This window comes from Phalacrocorax carbo, chromosome 3 (assembly GCF_963921805.1).
Source record: "Phalacrocorax carbo chromosome 3, bPhaCar2.1, whole genome shotgun sequence".
Taxonomy (NCBI): Eukaryota; Metazoa; Chordata; class Aves; order Suliformes; family Phalacrocoracidae; genus Phalacrocorax; species Phalacrocorax carbo.
The window spans coordinates 4,027,461-4,043,469 of record NC_087515.1 but is presented as its reverse complement, the minus strand read 5'-3'; the positions used below and the strand labels follow the sequence as shown (position 1 = coordinate 4,043,469).

At 38.5% G+C, this 16,009-nt stretch overlaps 1 protein-coding gene across 1 annotated transcript in view; it reads left to right on the top strand.

Annotated features, from left to right (window-relative positions):
• Positions 1-14,852, top strand: part of COG2 (component of oligomeric golgi complex 2) — a 32,409-nt gene extending 17,557 nt beyond the window's left edge. The window contains exons 11-18 of the mRNA XM_064445667.1: positions 1,660-1,721; positions 2,952-3,103; positions 4,527-4,727; positions 5,545-5,617; positions 7,057-7,199; positions 9,259-9,398; positions 12,628-12,808; positions 14,413-14,852. Of these exons, the coding sequence (XP_064301737.1) occupies positions 1,660-1,721; positions 2,952-3,103; positions 4,527-4,727; positions 5,545-5,617; positions 7,057-7,199; positions 9,259-9,398; positions 12,628-12,808; positions 14,413-14,514 (1,054 nt within the window). The 3' untranslated portion in view covers positions 14,515-14,852. The remainder of the gene's footprint in view (positions 1-1,659; positions 1,722-2,951; positions 3,104-4,526; positions 4,728-5,544; positions 5,618-7,056; positions 7,200-9,258; positions 9,399-12,627; positions 12,809-14,412) is intronic.
• Positions 14,853-16,009: the final 1,157 nt, after the last annotated feature.

Genomic DNA, 16,009 nt, shown 5'->3' with positions numbered 1-16,009 from the left:
TTTGAGCTCTGATTAAAAAAAAAACTTTTTTAAAAAATCCTCTTCCTTTAATTCAAGATACTATAAATAGTGCACTATGTCAATAAATGGTTGGATAACAGCAGCTGGTTCATCTTTCACCAGATTATTCCTATATACTGGAATAATCTGATAACTTTGGGAAGTGCCCATGTATTTAGCGCACAACTGTCAAAATAATGCAACATATTCATTACATATCAGGGAAGCTTTTTCTTTGATGTATGTTAATATCCTTAAGTCATACAGGATTTTTACTGAAGTATTATCTCACACTATGGCATTTATAGTTAAGATTGCTGGTTTTTTTTTCTTTTTTTCAATCACAGAAATTACCCAGAACAATCAGCCTTTTCTAAAGCCTTTACAAATGCTCTTTTGAGGAACAGAGGGGTGTACAGGCATTTCTCCTGTAGCAGTGCTCGCACAAACAGCCCCAGTAACTCTTTCCCTTGCCATTCCTTCAGTTGTGTCAGTACAACTGATCGTTGAACTGTAGTGAACCCCACATTGGGGAAGTTTTTTTCCTACGTAAGAAACATTCAGCAAAAATAATGCCGTTGTTAAAAATCTGATTCCATTCTTGAATCCTTTTCACTTAAAGACAGTACTCCGTTGGTGGAAGTGCGTAGGCAAGAATGAGGTTTTGAAGCCATTTCCCAAATATTTGTAAAACATGTTTAGTTGCTGAACATGCACCTATTCCATTAGGAGTTTGAACCAGAAAAGCTGGGTGGGCCCCTGTTCTACAGATGACAGTTAAGAGGCTTTAAGAGGAGCCCTACGGGTTCATAATCAGTAAGTTTGATAGGAAGGCTTACAGAGTTCCTCTCATGCACCTAAAAGCAAGAAAGGGGAAACCAATAAAGGACTGTCTATAGGGGAGCTTAAAATGATAGCTTTGTCTCAGCGTTTAGAGGGAAAACCTGGTTAAAGAAGAATTTTGTGCAGATTTTGCTTGACAATTTTTAGGTAAGGGAAATACTATGTTTTATCCAGTGTGCTTTAAATATGGAGAAGTATCAGAAGTTTTAATATTAGCTTTGCTCTTATACCTAAAAAACTGTGAGGAGGGATTTTTTTTTTACTTTGAAGGGTGATTTTTTTCAAAAAAAAAAAAAAAAAAGGAGGTCAAAGCATCCTGTGAGGAACTATTGATTTTTATCAGGTACAGAACTGTTTGCAGAACCTTATGCCACGGTTCATTAACAAACATGTAGAAAGCTGAAAGCTCTAGTGTCACACGCCAGATCTGAAGGTCAGCTAAAGCAAGTGTGACACAATGTGTTCACTTTTAGTTTAAAAACAGGAACAAAAAAAAAAATTCACGCCTCAGAAAAGGTGGGGACTTGACACTGTGAGCTATCATTTTGATAATGTTTGCAACCGTGACTTTAATAATTTCCCAAAGTATAAGCTTCGTATCTGCCTGTAAAATGTCAAAGGTTCTCTTTCAAGTGTTGGAATGGTGGTCTGGTTTATATCCCAATTTATGTTGGGCAAAAATAACCCCACATTTAAAATCTGTGTATGTGCGTTGATACCACATTGAAATAATATTGAAATAAACATTGAAAAATAGTTTGGCATCAATTTAAGCAGCTGTTGAATTGTAATATTCAAAACTTTTATGTGTTTCAGGTTCAGAGAAATAGCAGGGGCCTTAGAAGAAGCACTTTCAGATACACTAGAGGAAGCACCAGGTAAACTTCTATTGCAAAAAATAACTTCTCTGTTGTGAAGGAATTGGTAAACAGCAGTGGTTACTGTCTGAGTATTTAGTAACATGCATCCTGCGGGTTCACATGAGCTTTCTGTTTCCCGATGAACTGATTAAACAGTGTAATACAATTTTATAGAGAAGGCAATGTGAAAGTACTGCTCAGTGATCACTTTCTAAAAACACTCCTTTTGGCAGCAGCCACTAACATAGCTGCGGAACTATCCCCTCAGTGCAGGGAGGAACTAAACTGGCACTTGGTATCCTCTACGTGACGACCAAAAGGCTATGCTGTGTTACTGGCATATTTTTCTTAACTGTTGCAGGGCTATGCAGAGGCGAAAATTACTATCTGTTGGCAGCATTTAGCCTTGCTATGGTTTATGTTGGTGTCTGCTCTAAAAACCTACCTTGATCTATGAGCAGATGAGGAGGTATGCACAGGAAGGGTTAGCGTGGAAGGGAAAACCTGGTATATTTATTAGAAGTATATTGTAATCAGAAAAACTTACTTCAGTTAACAGAGTAAATACTTATGAAGAACTTAGGTAAGAGCCACATAAATGTGTGTGTAGATGCACACATGGTCTCTGAAGAGATCAAGGAGAAAAAAAATCCTAATGGAGATGAAATGCATAAATTCTACCCCTTCAAGGCGTTTGCCTGGAACTTGCTGACATGTTCCTTAGCTCTCTAATTGTATGCTATAAAATGTTAGTGCATGAACTGCTCTAAAATTATTTGGTTTAAATATGGATATTCCTACTGTGTTTTAAATAATTATTTCTAGCAGATATCTCGGATATAGCTGTGACAGGAGCAGTAGTTTAGTGCTAAGGGAGCGTTACTGTTATGGCTGGCAAGCATGTCTAATATAACTTCTTCATAAGACAGCCAAACATTATGCTGGAAATGTTATCTCCTGAAGTGGATTATTTGGCCAAGCTGTTCCTGCCTTTGTTGAAGGTGATTTCTCATTTATTGCTTTTGCCTGCATAGCTACAGCCAGACTTAGTGGAATTTGAAATCTAAAGCAATGAGGAGCTAGTGTTTTAGGAGTTTGTTTCAGACAGTGCTTAATAAATCCTCTTTGATATCTTTGTCTCTTTGGAAGACTTTTTAACCTTTTTTTTAAAAAAAATGCAATTACACTGATGTTACATCGTTTTAAATGTGCTTAGGAACTTGACCTTTGTTATCTGATTGTTTCTAGCTGGCAGCTCATACTGTCTTTTGGCCACTCACATGGTCTGGATGAGTCTTCTGAGGTGCTGGTCAGATCAAATGTTTTTACCGCTATTAGCCCACCGTCTGTGGAAACTTAGTCTGCAAATTTTGGCACGCTACTCTGTGTTCATTGGTGAGGTAAGAGGACAGCATGCTTAGGGTTTTGGTGTTGGGGTATGCCCATCAGTAAGAGACCTTCTGAAACAAAGTGTGTGACCTCTTTTTAAGTGCTTTTTTTCTGAACTTAACATTCTTTAACTTTCAACCAGTTGATGAGTTTGTTTTATAAAAAATATCACTGCAAAATAATGTTATTAAATAGAAATATCAGTGCTGCTGCAGTATTACTGTCTGATGGTTGCTCAGGCTGTACTTCCATGTATGCTTAAGGCTGCCTCTGCCACTGAAAGAAGTAGCCACAATCTTTTGGTTTTGTTGTGTTGATACAGTTGATACAGTGAACAAGGTTGTGAAACTGAGCCAGGTGAAAACTAACCCTGCAAAAAAAAAATAATAGGCGGAGGGGAAGGGGTAGGTTAATCTGGATCAGTTGCTCAGTGTTGAGACTGTAAAACTGGAAGTTTCATGGGCAACTGATTCAACATCAATGATTCTCTGCTTCTGAGCAGGAGAGGTTTTACCTTGCTTTTCTACTCCCTGCTCCCAGCCATACAAGTTTCTCCCTCTTTCTTGTGTCATAGAAAGGCAGCATGATAGAGTAATGGGGGTTTAAAGGGACTTTAGAATGTCATCTGGTCCCAGTTCCTGCTCAACACAGGGCCATCTTGGGTAAGGTTGTGCAGAGCCTTTTCAAGTTGCATTTTGACTATATCCAAAGATGGCAATTCCATGCCTCTCTGGGAATCCTGGTCCAATAACTGATCACTTTTTCCTTGTATTTGATCAGAATTTCCCTTGCTACAGTTCATGTCCATTGCTTCTTACTCTGTCACTGTACCTCAAGGAAAAGTCTGATTCCATCTGCTTTATACATGCCCCTTAGGTAGTTGAAGACAGCAGTAAGGTCTCCCTTTGTCCTTTTTTTAAGACTCAGTGACTCAGTTCTCTCAGGTAAATTGGCTCATGAAGTACTGATAAGTACCAGTGTTAAAACAGTAGTTGAGTGAAGCACATGCCTGACAGCAGAGGGCTTGAGGAGGTGGGAGAAGGGGGTTGTTTGACAGCAGTGAATGGTTATGATTTTTGTACTCCAGCATATGAAAATAGACTGTGTTTCTGCAAAGCAGACAATGATCAGACTTTTGGTCTTGCATGTTCCTCCAGTGCAGTAGTTCATTTGGACACCACACAGGTGAAAATTGCTGTAGGGCTGGGCTGCCCTCTACTGTAGTGACACATTTGCTCCAAATCATCAAACTCCATAGTGCACCAAAAAGAGTTTTAAAAATATTTTTTACATGCAATTTAAGAATGCTAATGTCCTTGTCAGTGTGGCATTCTAATGCTGAGAACTTACAAATCCTTTATATACTGTTTCTGTTTGTCCAACTTCAACTGCCTTTGCTGTTCCTAGGGTTCACATCTCCATTTGATGTTTCAGGTTTCTGTAAGGCCCATTTCCAGTGAGAATACAAAGGAAAGCAAAAAATCTGTGCCAGCTGGTAGAAAGGAGTCTTCTGTAAGCCTCAACCCTAGTGAGGACCAAGGCAATGGGTCTTCTCCAGAAAGTCAGCCGTTGCCTTCTATATCTAGTACTCAGTTGGTATATGTTGCTGCAGATCTGGACAAACTCCAGGATCAGGTTTGTGCTTTTGACTTTACTTACAAAAGAGTCCTCCTTGATCTATGTGCCAGTATTGTTTGGCACCTTGTTAAGGACGTTAAATTGTTAAAAATAATGTATCATAAAGCATTTTTTAATCTTAAATGCTAAAACTGTAGTCTGGTTTAGAAAATATCACCTGAAGTAAATGGCCTACTCTGTGCTTATTTGGAGTGGCAGATTAGAGAGAAACCACTTCAAGTATTTAAACTTTTTTTTATCAGGAGCCGCTGGACTTAACCCTTAAAACATTTCTGCTCATTTTTGGTGCAAACCATCACTGTGTCAGAATCTTACCTTTGCTAGCAAAAATCTCTGTTGTGGCTTGGAGTGTGGTGCATTTTTCAGCATAAATATTATGTTCTTTTTAAAATGTTTACTGGTTTTAGTCTTTGAGGTTGAAAAATCTTTTGTCATCATGATTATACTTTACTAATGATCCAGAATCTTGAAAAGAGACACAGGGTATTAATTTTCTTCCAGTAGGGATGACTTCCATGGTCAATAAGGCTGCAATTGCTGTAATTCGTGAAGTTGTAAATTGCATCTGGGTTGATAGTATTTTCTTAATTCTAAATTATTTCCTCTGAGGACAATAGTGAAGTTGGGGATTTAGTGCATAGGCCTTAATCCTTGTGAATATTGTGTTCTTCTAGTACTGGTTTCCCACAAATGCAGTAAAAATATAGAAAAGATTGAAGGTGTCTTTTGATGCACTGGAAAGTTACAGAATGTAAGAATAGTAATTAAAATGTGTTTATAACCTGACCGTATCTCTCTTGGGTTTTTTGTTCAGATTCCTGACATCTTAGAAATGATTAAACCAAAACTTGAGATGATTGGCTTCAAGAACATATCTTGTATTGCAGGTAAAGCTGAGACTGAATTCAGTCCCTTTCCCCTAAATCCCTCTGCCAACCAAACAAAATCAGCTTTTACATACAGTTTCATTATTTACAATGAAAATTTTGAGAATACTCATGCTTTTATTACTTAATGAAGCTTACTTTGGGTTTAAATTGTTAAACAGAAACTATCTTGAACAGACATGCTGAGTCTGGAAAAGATTTGGTTAAAATTGAGTGAGTTGGAAGTGCTTTGGGTTTTCAGTTTGGGGTTTTCTTTTTTTGTGGGGCTGGTTTGGGGTTTTTGGGTAGGGCTTTTTTGGGGTGGTTTTGGTTGGGGTTTTTTTGGGTTGTGTTGGGGATTTTTTTTTTTTTTGAAGTTGTGATTGTCCGGTAATTAGGATGCTTCTCCAGGAAGTGGGGAACCTTAGACTAGAAGATTCATATCATATCTTTAAACTCCTGCTGGTAAAGGAAATGGGGAAGAATTAAGGAGAAGCTTTGCATTACACAGCTGGAGCTAAAATATTTTTCTAAAAAGATTTTTCTCCCTCTGGCCAGATGAATCATGTAAGGAGGAGAGTTATCAAAGTTTCATAGTTAAATACCTTAGCTTTGGAGGACAGAAGCAATTAAGTATTTAGCCTCTTTTTTCCTGGAGGTTTGTTTTCATTTTTTTGTGTGTGAAACACGGAGTCTGATTTTAATTTAGTGATTAAAGCCAGGCATAGAATCACAGAATCATTAAGGTTGGAAAAGACCTTTAGAACCATCAAGTCCAAGTGTCAACCCAACACCACCATGTTTCCTAAACCAGGCCCTGACATGCCACGTCTGCACGTCTTTTAAATACCTCCAGAGATGGCGACTCCCCCACCTCTCTGGGCAGCCTGTGCCAGGCATGTAGCTGGGTGAGTGAACTAGTCCCGCTCTTCAAGTATAGCCAGAAGTTCTGCACTGTGAATTCCACTTAAATCTCTAAATCAGGATTATTGGTAGATGTCCAAGTCCATAAGAGAGGTAGGAGCTTGTGCGCATCCCCCTGCTCAGTAGATGGTCTGTTGTCAGTCACACTGAGTTGATCATGTTCCAGTCACGCCATAGGAAATTAGATGCTGTGAGAAAGGACCTCACAACCACAGTTTCCTTGGTAGGTCAGAGCCTTTTGATTCAAGCCCATTGCTACATTGGTAATACTGAAAAACCTGTGAACCTGGAGAATGTTACTTTACCTCTTTTTTTCTTTCCTTCCCTCCATCTGTTTTTCTGGCTGAGGAATAGTTGATGTTACTGGTGATGTTTTATATATAAATTGCTGGTGTGTTTTTATTTAGCAAGCATCCTGTACTTGACACCGGCAGCCATCTAGGGTAGTGAGTGAGACTGGGGGAGGGGTTCACATAATTTACGTTGTGATTGGGCAGAGTAGCTCAGTTTAAACTTTAGAATTTTTACTTCAATAGGAGCCTTGGAAGACTCAAAGACTTCTTTATCAGCCTGCGTGCCTACCTTGAATAACAGGATTATCCAGGATCTCAGTGAGTCCTCCTTCGCTTACCTGAAGAGTGCACTGGAAGTTCCAAGGTTATATAGGAGAACCAATAAGGTCAGTGCTGGTTGCAGATGAAAAAACAAATATCAGATAGGCCTATGCTAAAAATGTGAACTGGGCAGTACATTTATGAGTTCTTCAGGCCTGTCCGTCTCTGCTTGGCAGTCAAGAGCCCTCTTAAATACCTTGAGATAATTTAGTGATGTACTGTTTACCTCATTGCAAAGGGGAAAAAAAAATATGGTATTTTCAAAACTTCAGGTCGCGTAACAATGATGAGGGTACAGGCCTGAGATAGAAGGAAGGGCAAAGAGTAGAACCGTTGATGTGCAAAGAATAAGGGTTAATGAGAATAAACGTGTTTCCCTCATGTCATAGCATATACCGTAAGATGCAGTGCTGCTGAGTGGCAGGCTTCTTTTGAGGGGATGACACTTTTGCCTGCTATGTTAAGAAACTCCTTCCCAGCAAGCCAGCTGCTTGGATTTGACTCAAGAATTATCTTGCACAGAAGGAAAAAGACAAGAATGGCTAAAAAGAGTAATTTGTTGAGAAACTAATAAAAAGTAATGGTGAAATACAGTACCGAAACCAATTGTCTGATCTTGGCTTGTTCTGCTACTGTGACTTGCCTTTGCCAGTCGTGTTGGTAGTTAGCTTGGTATCATTCAGGCAACAGTAAAATTTGAGTAATGGGAACTACAGACTACAACATCCTTGCCTAATTTGAACACAGAAGGCAGGCTTAAATGGGCAACACCACAATTCTTTCCCATTCACCCCTCTCCCCTTACACACTCTTCCTGCCTGTTTGTGGGGTGGTTTTGGTTGGAGGTGGGAGGAGGGTTGCCTTGATTCACCAAAACAAAAGCACTTTCCTGGCTATCATGAGGAAACTGCACTGCCACCAACGAGGCTGTACTTCTCCAATGGCTAAATGGAAAAAATTAGAGCTGTTAAGTCTACTGCTTTCAAGGATATTAAATTTCCTTTGGGTGGTAAACATTTAGGGTAAGCTGGAAGAGAAATTGTTCCTAAGGGAGTAGTTTATGACTTCAGTTTTTTACTAGAGTTTCTCACAGTCTTAGTTTTAAAGACGTACTTAATGAAAAATTGTATTTAAAAAGAAGAAACAACCTCAAGGCTAATAAATTAATCTGTGTAGTGACTAGATTGTTCTGTCTTCGACAGAGTTAAAGTTCAGTCGAGTTGCTAGCTTGAGCTCTGTACTCCATAAGTGTGAGTGCATCAGTCTAACTGGCTTTATGTGGTACGAAGCCTGAACTGATAAACAGGAACAGGACAACTTGGGTAGAGAAGGTACATTATTACAGTCATGTTAAGTTCTGGCAACTTTTTTTATTACATTCCAATATTTTGTTTTACAGCAGAAATCAGAATTTGGCATGAGGATAGTCTTTGCAGGAATCAGATGTGGACAGACTTTTGCTTGGCCAAGTTCTAAGATTTGGAACTGTTAAGAGGTTAATGAGGTGTTTCAGGTGTCAGGGATTTTGTGTACCCTGGATATGTTCTGTTGCTTTGCAATGCATGAAGTTCATCCGAGCTGTGTGTGGGTCATCCCTCGAGATGAAGCATTCTGCAACCAGAACTAGCTGGGAGGAAGATAGAGGGCATATTGGTTATCCCAAAAGTGTTCGTCTGGAAAATATACTGAGGGAGCAGAATGGTATAAGAACAGAAGGAACAATGTCTTCAGTTTAGCGAAGCTTAGTGTGAAGTAGTAGGTATTTTAACAAAAGAATAATAGGCTGTTGTAGACACTGAGTCTGCTCAGCTTTCTCGGAAATCAGCAGAAAGTGTGTTCAGGATCATGCCCTGATAATAGGAGTGGCACCTCCCAAAAAGGTTTAGTCGTTTGGAACCTTGTTCTAGATTACATCCCATAGTATAACAATACTGAATGGTTTTGTGATTGGTGTCTTTCCTGTGTATGATGACCTTTTCATTGTTATGTCACGAATGGAGTATGTATCTATTTGCTTAAGTACAGGCTTAACATTTTATATATGTGTTATAATTCAGCGTCAATGCTTTCAGTAAGTAAATTACTGGCTCTTTTTCCCTGCCTTCTTTCTCTGTCATCTACCAGGAGGTCCCAACTAAAGCTTCACCTTATGTTGACAGTGCTCTTAAGCCCTTCTACCGACTGCAGAACGAATACAAAGATATATTGAAGCAGCCCGTGATTCATCAATGGTTGGAAGGTGCCCTCTCTGAAAGCACACAGAAGTAAGAGAACCATACGAAACATTCTTTGGGTTAATTAAAAATTCTAGTGTCCATTGAATGGGCACAGGAAGAAAAAAAACCACTATGAATTAACACAACTGTAAAGAAAACAAGAATATATCGCTCTTTTGGCAGGCTGTATTTCTTCAGATTTACTCTGGTGTTGTGTATTCTGCAGATGAAAAGCAGGGCAGGGAATCCAGAGACCTGACTTCTGCTCAGATCTGTGCAAACCGTGGCATTGGGGGTGGGGCATTGGAAAAATTGTTTAGCTCTAGTAATGCAACAGTGAACTAAAAACTTGCATTTTGTCTCAGAATTGATATGAGACCTTAACCTCATGTTATTTTCAGTGAACAATGGTCGCATTTTCAAGAAAGTTGAGTTCTATTTTCCTTTTACTGTTTTAATGTATGTAATGATTATCTGACTTCTTAGTGGTTTAAAAAAAAGGCCACTTGGATTTTTTTAACTCTTAAAGACCCAGCGGTTCACAGTTTAATAAGGCAGTCATAAAGCAATGCTTTCTTTAATAGATCTTCTATTTCCTAGTCGGCATCTTGAGGACTTCTTCAACATGAACATCCATCTGCATTAAGTTCCTTAATGGATTTTCTTTCTTTTTGTCTAGCTGTATTTTAAATTCATACTGCTGTGGGTTGTTGCGTTCTGTGAGTTCAACCGGTTGAACTATGTAACATGAGAAAGCAATACTTGCCTTTGTTCGGAAGTTCAGATAATTTCACTGGATACCCCCTACTTCTTGCATTATGGATAATTTATTCCTTGTGACAGTTGTAATTTTATATATCTCTGTAATCTTGCTTCAGACTAAAGAGTCCCTTTAGCCTATATTGTTGTTTCCTCTTCCCATCTGTATAGGTGCTGTTTGCTGTTCTTCTTTGTCCCCTCTGATCATAGGTGATATGATCAAAAGAGTCCATACTGGTTAAAGTGTGATGCTGGTGGTTTCTCTGTCCTCACATGGTTTACCTATTCCCATTCTTAGCATGTGGGTGCTGCTGAGCATTGGATTGATGTTTGCTGAGAATTAGCCATGTAATTCTGAGGCTTTGAATTGTAGTCAGAACGTGAGTCCTTTCCTGCCCTTTGCCTCCTCATCCCTCCCTGCTGCTCCACCCTGGCACCTCTCAGGTTCATGTTAATGCCCAGTGCATCTGCAGCACTTTGCAGTCACTTTTTTGGTTATTCAGAATAAACTTAAAATTGTAAGACAGTTTTAACGCTCAAATATTCACTAACTGTCCTTAAAATTATTCTTACGTATTTTGGACAGGGCTAAGCATAGATTGGTCTGGATTCCACCAGTCATTTCCATTTTGCACAAAAACTGCTTATTCAAGCCTGGTGTCTTTTCTTTTGACCAGTTTAGTCCATAAAAAGAAGCTTACTTTGAACCCATAGCAGTTATGTTTGTTTAAATAACATTGCTGAAGGACTCCAAAGACTTCTGGAATGTCAAGTCGCATGCTTGGAGAGCTGAAATATCTTAGAGTGAACTCTTGTCTGTCTACCTCGCTGTGTCTACTAAGCCTTGCTTTTAAAGTGCAGTAGACCTGGTGACACCACACTGAAAGTAAGGAGCTGTTCTGTAGTTTCTTGGATCCATCTAGAGTTGTGGGGTTTATTTTCCAAAAAAAGCAGTTTCTCACTTTCTATGTCAGTGTTACTAAAACTGACTTAAGTGCGAGGTTAAACACTACGGTAATGGTTAAACACAGGAGTAGATTTGGTGGCTTCGTTTGTCAATTCCTTAGAACTTTCTGTTGAATTCTGTTCTCATGATTTGTTGTTACTATTTTTATCAGTTTGTTTTAAAATGTCTTATCCTCACTGAACAAGAGAAGAGACAAATAAACTGAATTTCTTCAATAGAGTAGTCTTGCAGTTTCTTCATTGAGAAAGCAGGGGCAAGTAACTAAGTTAATTTCACACTAGGATTATGTGACGATATCTTTTTGCATCCAGATAAGAAAAACAGAAACGAGCATAATAAGCTCTGGTTAAAAAATCACTGGGGACTAAACTTGCTTAAAGGCAGATGAACTTCTAAGTACAGCAGAAATAGGAGGTCTTCACAAGTGAGTGGGTCTGGGAAATAACCAAGATATGAAGAGAGAGCACGGTTGACTTTTATTGGTATGCTTTTACTTCTTGTAGAATGGTATCTTGAAATGGTTTCCGTGGCACTGACAAGCACTTTTTCTTTAGCCATTCCTATCTAATCGTCTCTTTAGAAAGCTTGCTCGCTTTCTGTTGCCTCCCTGTTTAGAAGTAAGCATTGGGAGGATTCTTTCAACTTTCTTAATTCTTACAGGAATAGTTTGATCACTGTCAGAGAGAGGCTCTTTGAAAGTTACTGATTTTAGAAAATTATAGAACTGGTCTGGTCACTTCTCTTATGGATCTTCTAATTTCCCATTGTTACTCTATTTTCTCCTCTTAGCTGTTTTTACCAAGTCACTGTCTTGGGCATCTGTTAGCTAATTTACGTGATATTATGCCTCTCCCATTTCAGCGTGGGATTTCAGCCCATAAGGCTTTTTGAAATTTCGTTGATTAGTTGATTTGTTCACCTTGTTTGATTCCATGCTTTCTTTAATGTGGATCCCAGTATGTGGGAAGCAATGTTCTATTTCAGCTATACCATTTCTAACTTGGCATTAGTGTTCTTCTGACTTTTCCTGCCAACTTCCCGAGAGTCCTATTTAGATCAGTTTCTTCGTTTTAGAAATGGGCCTTTCTGACTGGTGTGCACTTGCATGCTCTCATATACACATACACTTAAATTTGTCTAAAACTATGCAATTTTTTGGTTTGTCAGGCTGTTATTCTTGTCCTGTTTGTAAAAGGAATTTTACTTAGTGCTCTACTGGTTGTAAACAGAGGCTGATCCAGACTGTTTGAAATTGAGCAATTGCATTCTGTGGTCTCTGTTGAGATGAAACATCTTGAACAGGTCAAAAATGAGATGAGAAGGAGGCTTCAACACTGAATGGCGATTTTCAGATTGACTTCTAGAACTAATGATGGAAATACTGATTAATTGATAATGATGAAAACATAAGTAGCTTCCTCACAAGGAAAACCGTTCCTCACAGCAGTGTTCAGCATTTTTCTCAGGGCCGGTGATGTACTGGTGTGTATGAAGTAGGGTTTTCTGTAAAATTGTAATTTTTTGCTTTCTCATTAATCTTCCTTAATTTAGGTATTATGAAACTGTATCTGATGTGCTAAGTTCTGTTAAGAAAATGGAAGAGAGTCTAAAAAGGTTGAAGCAAGCCAGGAGAACTGTAACGTCAAACCCTGTTGGCACGAATGGAGGCATGAGTGATGATAACAAAATCCGACTGCAGCTGGCCCTAGACGTTGAGTATTTTGGAGAACAAGTAAGTTATGAGAAGCAAGTTTGTTTACTATTATTACTGGGTTTGGAAGGGAGTGAGGAGAGGAAGGAAGGGAAGCTTGGCTTATTTTTTTGGTCTTGAAAACTTTGTCGCTGTGGTTTTGGTTTTTGAGCTTTTTGCTTTGTTTTATCACAGCTGTATAAAGGAGGTGACTCAAGACCTTGGTGACTGTAGCTGTCACCTGAGCAATGCATGCTTTCCTTTGCTTTCTAATACAAATGCAAACCTTGTATTTCTTACTGTTGAAAATTCAAGTACTGCTTGGCGTTTAGAAGCGCAGAGGAGAAACACTGTATGGACAGATTGGAGGGCAGGGACCTTCCATAACTCTGATGTCTTTATGGCCCTGCTTCTGTTTGCCTTCTCTCTGGATATTTCCAGCTTTGGCTTACTACTGCAGTCAAGGGTCTGTTCCCAAGAGCTGTGAAGAGTTAGCCTTATTTGTTGTGGTTCATAACTGTAAGTTTGTTTCAGTGCCAAATATGAAACCTTAAATAACAACAAATAAAAGAAGAAAATATTCCAGGAAATGTGTGCAGTAGCTACATCAAATTGTATAAGCATACTGTTTTGTGCTCATTTAGTTTTGGAAATTGTATATAGAAATAAACAAACCTCCAAGTGCAAGTCCGTATCATTACGTGCCAAGCAGTTGTCATCAGTCTTGGTTATGAGCAGATGCTGTTGATGCATTGTAACAGGTAAAGTCTGCCCGTGTGCGAGCAGGTGCCTTTCTCATATCTGAGACATAGCATAAAGGAAGAAGATTTGGGTGGAAGTACGGAAATCTTACAATCAGGAACTATTATTTGACTGGTTTGGGACTTTTTCCTATTATGTGTGCTAACATCACTGCAATGTGAATTTAAGCTGAACTGGGCTACGTTATTCATAATCATTTGGGAGCTGTTTTGGTACATGTGAACACTACAATGAGTTCCAGCAGTAAACACCTTTTTCAGAATCATTTCATTATGGTTTTATTTAGGTCTAGATTTTTCTTTTTCAGTGCATTCTTAGTTTTCTCATGGCCGTATTTTTCTAATTGTCAGAGCAATATATTTCCTGGGTAAGAAACGATTCGTAGCAACCTCTTTATTTGTAGAGCTGTTTTCATCCCCCAGGAAGTTCGAGGCTAGAACCATAGGCTCTCGCAGCTTATTGAAATGCTTTCATCATCATGCTGTTTGCTGTTCTTGGATTTATTCATGTTTACCTTTCAAATTTTGCCCAGAAACATCATTTGGAGTTTGAAAAAAAATTTCGTTTGAAATCAATGCATTAAAAACAAATTTACAGCCAAGTTTCTCTTTCTGACTGTTTCATTGGAAAAATTCCAACTGGCTTTAGTTACAAGTTCCCTGGAAGATGGTTAAATATTTTCCCGCAAGACACTACATTAACTGGAAAGACTTAAAGTTGGATAGAAATTTTTTTTTTTTATAGCGTTCACTATATGCAGTTGTGTTGTTTTGCCCCACATCAATGCAGGGCAAAACGTATGCTCTGCTAAATGGTTTAAGTAGAATCATTAATGAGCTTTTGATGTTTTAAAGAAAATTAACGTTTCTTCTGTGTCTTTTTAGATACAAAAGATGGGACTGGAAACGAGCAGCATAAAAAGCTTTTCAGCCCTTACAGAGCTGGTTCTAACTGCCAAGGATCAGGCTACAGTGGAACAATCCTAGATATTTTTGAAAGCATGTGACTGAAGATAAACAGTGTCCCTAAAAGAAAGAGAATTTAACTCTTCTTTATTTTACCAAATAAGTAGCAATGAAGTGCTTCCTAGTGTATCTCGAGCAACAAATCAGTGCATCTTCTGTCAAGATAGGCTCGTTTCACCGAAAGACTGAGAATTTTCCATAGTTTTCCATTATATGGAAAGCAATCAAAAGTTCTAAACTTTCTGCTATAGAATGGAAGTGGAAGAAAATGGATTTTTTTTATTTTTGTTGTACACTTTAAAATGTAGAAGAATGAACTTATATGATGAAAATAATATGTAATAAATTGTCTTCCTAACTTTTGATGTCCCCTATGTTTTTGAATCAAATGTATTCATTGATGGCTGTCAAAAATCTTTCAAAGAGACTTTATTCCAGATCTTTTGGAATAAAGAGAATGCTCACAGGAATAGGAATCTGCTATTTCTTGTTACTGCTTTGCACTTACCTGCTTTCCCTCATCATGGAATATCATCAGCTCTTGTCTGAGTTTTGAATGTTTTCATTTTACTGGTTCAGTTTTCCTGTGGTCCTTGTTGGTGAGACGTGCTGCATAAAAAAGCTCACACTTTAAATTTCAAACATAATTTCTAGTATCAGTGTCACTTACTGGCTGTTACATTCAGGCTACCTGTTTGCCTTCAAACTAAAACTTAATTCACTAAGCTAGAATTTATACAGAGTTGGCATATTTCAGATTTGTGTTATATTGTCTATTAGGATTCAGTGGAATATTTTTGCGTGGATACATGTAGAATTCTTGTAACTTCAGACCTAGTTACTTCAGTACAAGGTGCATCTTTATATCGCAGGAAATTTGGAAGTGTTATTAGGGTTTTAAATGGTTGAAGGATTAACAAAGAGCTCTCCTGAACCTAGAGTGATTTGCCTGTTGTCACTTCTCTTTGATATATGAGGGATAGGTAACACAGTCTGGGGACAGCTGGAGGTGAATATGAGGCCTTGAAATGAGAGAATGCGCTGTGTGAGTGAGGGAAGGTTCTGTTGAGGGTTTTGTGTGTTGGGTTTTTTTGGTTTGCTTTTTTTTTTACCCTGTGAAAATGTAACACTGGATTTCTAGTTCATGTTTAGTAATTAAAAATAGCCATTTCTTCCTGAAGTATTTAGAGAGCTTGGGGTCTGAATGGGGGAGCTGAAGATGATGCAAATCTTCCAAGTACTTCAAGATATGGAGTTCGTAGCACATGGCTGTTACGTAGCACTGAAGTGGTGGTGAGCATGCCTTTCACAGCATTCAGGCTTTTATTCCTCACTGGGGGAGAACTGACCATATTTTAATTGAGAAGACACAACTGTGGGAACACTGCGCTTCTGAAGCGATTAGGATGGGTGGTAATTTTGACTTTTTCTAAAATTTTATGAAGGGGGGCCATGGGAAAAGTACTGCTGCTTAAAATTATGTTGGTGGTTCTTGCATTCAATCTGAGTAGTGGAG